General features: G+C 43.1%; 1 protein-coding gene across 1 annotated transcript in view; it reads right to left on the bottom strand.

Moving 5' to 3' along the window:
- The window catches only part of LOC124010410 (protocadherin alpha-C2-like), a 15,074-nt gene extending 9,206 nt beyond the window's left edge, over positions 1–5,868 (bottom strand). Inside the window, exon 1 of the mRNA XM_046322818.1 lies at positions 4,740–5,868. Within this exon, the coding sequence (XP_046178774.1) occupies positions 4,740–5,825 (1,086 nt within the window). The 5' untranslated portion in view covers positions 5,826–5,868. The remainder of the gene's footprint in view (positions 1–4,739) is intronic.
- Between the last annotated feature and the right edge of the window lie 9 nt (positions 5,869–5,877).

Genomic DNA, 5,877 nt, shown 5'->3' on the forward strand with positions numbered 1-5,877 from the left:
TGTCATATTCTGGGATCTTCTCACGGTCGAGAGGTTCTGATACTACTAACTCATAATAGTTATCGGAATTCTCTCTTAGTGAAAAAGGTAATTCATCCGCAATATGGATATCGACAATCCCATTTTCACCTGAATCTTTATCGCTGACACTGACAACTGCTATCACCGTGTCTACCGCTATATCCTCCTTTATGGGACTTTGATATGATTTGATTGATATTTCAGGATGATTGTCATTCATATCCGTCACTAGAATAGTTATTTTACACTGACCTGATAAAGAGTTGGTCCCATTATCAGTTGCTATGACTTCCATATCATAGATCCTGAAGTCTTCATAATTGATCATTTCTTTCACCGTTATTTCTCCGTTATCAGGGTTTAAACTGAACGTTTCATGTGTTTTCTCTGATGTATACAAACTATATGAATATACTATTACCGAATTGGTTCCCTCATCTAAGTCTGTTGCATTCAATTTAACCACAAGGCTTCCGATTGGAGAGTTTTCCATTATTTTTATATTATATGAATCTTTGTCAAACTGAGGGGCATTATCATTTGTGTCCAGGACACGAACAATTATGTTGGCTGTACCAGAGCGCGCGGGGACTCCACCATCTACAGCGGTGAGTATTAGGTTATGAACGGCGTGCTCCTCTCGGTTTAAAGCCTTTTTCAGTATCAAATCGGCAAACTTCGATCCATCCCTCCCGGTCTGAATTTCAATATCAAAATGATCACTTTCACTGATGTGGTAGGTTTTTACAGAATTCGTGCCCACATCGGGGTCAATTGCATTGCTTAGAGAAAAACGCTCCCCGGCCGGGGTCGATTCAGAAATATCTAGGTTTATGATATCTCTACGAAAACGTGGCGCGTTGTCATTTATATCAACGATTTCCAATTCTATGTTAAATATCCGAACTGGATTTTCAATGATTACCTCCATTTTTAGAAAACAAGTTGTAGCTGTTTTAGAACTACAGAGGTGTTCCCTGTCCATATTTTCAACAATATACAGCTCCCCCGTCTCTTTGTTCACGTCAAGATATTTCTTACCGGCGATGACATCTAACCGCATCTTGCGTTTGCTCAAGGTTTTCATATCTAGTCCCAAATCAGCAGCTAAATTAGCAACAACGGATCCTTCCTCCATTTCCTCGGGAATAGAATAGTGAGTAACAGCAGACGCCGTATTCATGGCTGCAGAGAGAAGAATAAAGGCCGAGACGTACCTTCTCCAGGACTGTCCATTAATACTCGAATCCATTGTTATAAATAGTTTGCTTTACTCCCAGTGTGAAGCAATTCCAAAACATACAATTGCACAGTGAAAATATTGAATCAGACAACACAACGACTGTTTCTAATAAGTGCCAGGTTGTGCTTCAAATGATCCGTTCAAACGTGGTAGTTTCAGCACCATAGAGCTGTCCATATCACAATGCTCCCCTCTCGTCCCTGTGACGCAGCTGCCATGGAGACTATTACATCACAAACTAATGCTTTTCACTGGTGAACAGCGACGCTTTCCGTGTTTAACAAAACTTTGCACCTTTCATTTTAAAGTACTACAGACCTCATAGTATTACTGTATTACCAGTTAATTAAAAGTGTGCACATATAGATAGAAAATGAGGTGTCAGGTATATAAATTCAAACGTTTACTTCAGCAACAAGGAAAACATGCAATGCATGTCAGAGCAAAGAATTTCCAACATTTAAGGTTGTATAAAATGGAGTAAGAATCTACCTGGGGAACACACACTGACAAAGTTATAGCAAATTATGTTGAATTCGAGGTGAAGATATTTCTTACCTGCAGAGTAGAGGCTGCTGAGTCGCTGGTCTCTGTCAGGCCGGTGCTCCTTGGTAAACTGGACACAATGTATCTGGAGCCCGCCTTTGGCACAGGCTGTCTGACTACCAGCTTTCCTTTCCTGGTCTCTGCTAGAAACATACTGTACCAGTAAGCATCGTTGGAGACCAGAGTGGAATCTGCGATGGTCGAGTTCCTCTCGCTGATCACGCTGTTCCTACTAGGAGGAGCCGCTTTGCTGGGCATCGGTTTCTGACACTTCAGCACACAGGTGACCAATATGGTGATCAATAACAGAAAGGACACCGAGCCCAAGCCGATCACCAAATACAGGTTTAAGTCTGAGAAAATATGTCATATTCTAGAGGCATTTCAGTCATGTCAGAGTAGGCTTTAACGGCAGTCTCCACTGTTGACAGCTTGATGGTAACTGTAGCAGACAGAGCAGGTTCTCCGTTGTCCTTGGCGATGACAACCAGCCGTTGATGACGCGGATCTCTGTAACTGAACATTCTCATGGTCCGGATATCTCCATTGTATTGGTCAGACTGAATAATAAGTAACCTGTAGAAACTGGTATGTAATCCGAGAGTTCTGGACCGAGTCCGTGTCTATGGCTATCACCTTGGAGACCAGGGATCCTTTATCGGTGGATCTGGGAATCTTTTCCTCCACCACGGAGCCAATGCACGCGCCACGGGAGACTATGACCGGGGTGTTGTCATTCTGATCAACAATAATGATGTGACAGTCACATTACTGCTGAGCGGAGGAACACCAGAGTCTCTGGCCTCAATGTGGAAAAAGGAACTCTTTCTCTTATCTCATAGTCAAACGTCTTTAGTGTAAGATTACCGTTCTCCGGATTGATGGAGAAAACAGCATGGAAATGGAGGTGTTCACTATCTCCTTCTCTATGATGAAATAAACTAGATACTGGTTTTCATGGGAGGTCTGGATCAAACGCAGTGAGGGAACTTAGCAAGGCCCCAGGCGCGTTATTCTCCATAACGGGCATAGTGTAGAACGACTGGGGGAACTGTGGAACGTTGTCGTTAACGTCTAGTAGTTCTAAAGTCATCGTTTCATTGTCAGATAGCGGAGGGGAACCCTGTCTGTTACTGTAAAAGTTATGTCATATTCTGGGACCTTCTCACGGTCGAGAGGTTCTGATACTACTAACTCATAATAGTTATCGGAAGACTCTCTTAGTGCAAAAGGTAATTCATCCGTAATATGGATATCGACAATCCCATTTTCACCTGAATCTTTATCGCTGACACTGACAACTGCTATCACCGTGTCTACCGCTATATCCTCCTGTATGGGACTTTGATATGATTTGATTGATATTTCAGGATGATTGTCATTCATATCCGTCACTAGAATAGTTATTTTACACTGACCTGACAACGAGTTGGTCCCCTTATCAGTTGCTATGACTTCCATATCATAGATCCTGAAGTCTTCATAATTTATCATTTCTTTCACCGTTATTTCTCCGTTATTGGGGTTTAAACTGAACGTTTCTTGAGTTTTCTCTGATGTATAGAGGCTATATGAATATAATATTTCCGAATTGGTTCCCTCATCTAAGTCAGTTGCATTCAGTGTAACCACAAGGCTTCCAATTGGAAAGTTTTCCATCATATTGATGGTATAGCTTTCTTTATCAAATTGAGGGGCGTTGTCATTCGTATCTAGAACGCGAACAATGATGTTGGCTGTGCCTGTGCGCGCGGGGACTCCGCCGTCTACAGCCGTGAGTATTAGATTATGAATCTCCTGCTCCTCTCGGTCTAAAGCCTTTTTCAGAATCAAATCAGCAAACTTTGACCCGTCTCGCCCGGCCTGAATTTCTATATTGAAATGATCACTTTCTCTTAGATGGTAGGTTTTCACAGAATTAGTGCCAACGTCAGGATCCACGGCATTGTTCATTGAGAATCGTTCTCCTATTGCAGTTGACTCGGATATATCCAAATGCATTTCGTCTCTTCGAAAATAAGGTGAATTGTCGTTGATATCCATGATTTCTAGCTCAATATTAAACATTCGTAATGGGTTTTCAATTGTAGCGTCCAGTTTAAGAAAGCAATTGGTTTTAGAGCTGCATAGATGTTCTCTATCCATTTTCTGTAAAATGTAAAGCTCTCCAGTTTCTTTGTTAACCTCCATATATTTTTGATTGGCGACAACATCCAATCGCATCTTGCGCCTATTCAATGTTTTCACATCCAATCCCAAATCAGTAGCTAAATTGGCAACAACGGAGCCTTCCTCCATTTCCTCTGGAATAGAATAATGGGTTACGGCAGACGCCGTGTTCATGGTGGTAGAGAGAAGAAGAAAGACCGATACGTACCTTCTCCACCGTTGAACGAGGCAATGCGACTCCATCGCTTGATTGTTGTTATCCGTGGGTAATGCAATACAAAAATCGGGACCTTCTGATGATGATTTGAGAAGCCAAACGAGTCGACTATTGTACCGATGTGTATTTTAGATCATCGTTTTACAGCGATGGATTCAGCACCAGGTAGATGTCCACATACATTGCTTTGCTTTCTTCGCTGTGACGAACTGTCGTGGCAACTGTTACTTAACTGAAGAGTGCCTTTTATTGGTGAGCAGCGACACTTTGCGCATTTTACCAGCATTCACACATTCGAATTAAAACCTTGCAGGCAAGTTTTAATTGCCTAAAATAGGTAGAATATAATAGAGAGTAGGCCTGTACTCAGTTTTTTTCTTCGGTGATCATACTTGTTCACAACTACCCCAATATTATATGCATCAATGTCTCACCATGCCTTCACTTTGTACCCTGGTTTTACACGAAGAGATCCAGCACATTATTGTCAAAGCGATTGATTATAAGTAATTTGGTTAAAACAGATGGAGATTGTTTTCTTACCTGCAGAGTAGAGGCTGCTGAGTCGCTGGTCTCTGTCAGGCCGGTGCTCCTTGGTAAACTGGACACAATGTATCTGGAGCCCGCCTTTGGCACAGGCTGTCTGACTACCAGCTTTCCTTTCCTGGTCTCTGCTAGAAACATACTGTACCAGTAGGCATCGTTGGAGACCAGAGTGGAATCTGCGATGGTCGAGTTCCTCTCGCTGATCACGCTGTTCCTACTAGGAGGAGCCGCTTTGCTGGGCATCGGTTTCTGACACTTCAGCACACAGGTGACCAATATGGTGATCAATAACAGAAAGGACACCGAGCCCAAGCCGATCACCAAATACAGGTTTAAGTCTGAAAATATGTCATATTCTAGAGGCACTTCAGTCATGTCAGAGTAGGCTTTAACGGCAGTCTCCACTGTTGACAGCTTGATGGTAACTGTAGCAGACAGAGCAGGTTCTCCGTTGTCCTTGGCGATGACAACCAGCCGTTGATGACGCGGATCTCTGTAACTGAACATTCTCATGGTCCGGATATCTCCATTGTATTGGTCCAGACTGAATAAGGTGGCGTCAGTAACCTGTAGAAACTGGTATGTAATCCGAGAGTTCTGGACCGAGTCCGTGTCTATGGCTATCACCTTGGAGACCAGGGATCCTTTATCGGTGGATCTGGGAATCTTTTCCTCCACCACGGAGCCGTGCACGCGCCACGGAGAGACTATGACAGGGGTGTTGTCATTCTGATCAACAATAATGATGTGGACAGTCACATTACTGCTGAGCGGAGGAACACCAGAGTCTCTGGCCTCAATGTGGAAAAGGAACTCTTTCTCTATCTCATAGTCAAACGTCTTTAGTGCGTAAAGATTACCGTTCTCCGGATTGATGGAGAACAGCATGGAAATGGAGGTGTTCACTATCTCCTTCTCTATGATGAAATAAACTAGATACTGGTTTTCATGGAGGTCTGGATCAAACGCGGTGAGGGAACTTAGCAAGGCCCCAGGCGCGTTATTCTCCATAACGGGCATAGTGTAGAACGACTGGGGGAACTGTGGAACGTTGTCGTTAACGTCTAGTAGTTCTAAAGTCATCGTTTCATTGTCAGATAGCGGAGGGGAACCCCTGTCTGTTACGGTAAAAGTT

The sequence above is a fragment of the Oncorhynchus gorbuscha genome, linkage group LG23 (genome assembly GCF_021184085.1).
Source record: "Oncorhynchus gorbuscha isolate QuinsamMale2020 ecotype Even-year linkage group LG23, OgorEven_v1.0, whole genome shotgun sequence".
Lineage (NCBI taxonomy): Eukaryota > Metazoa > Chordata > Actinopteri > Salmoniformes > Salmonidae > Oncorhynchus > Oncorhynchus gorbuscha.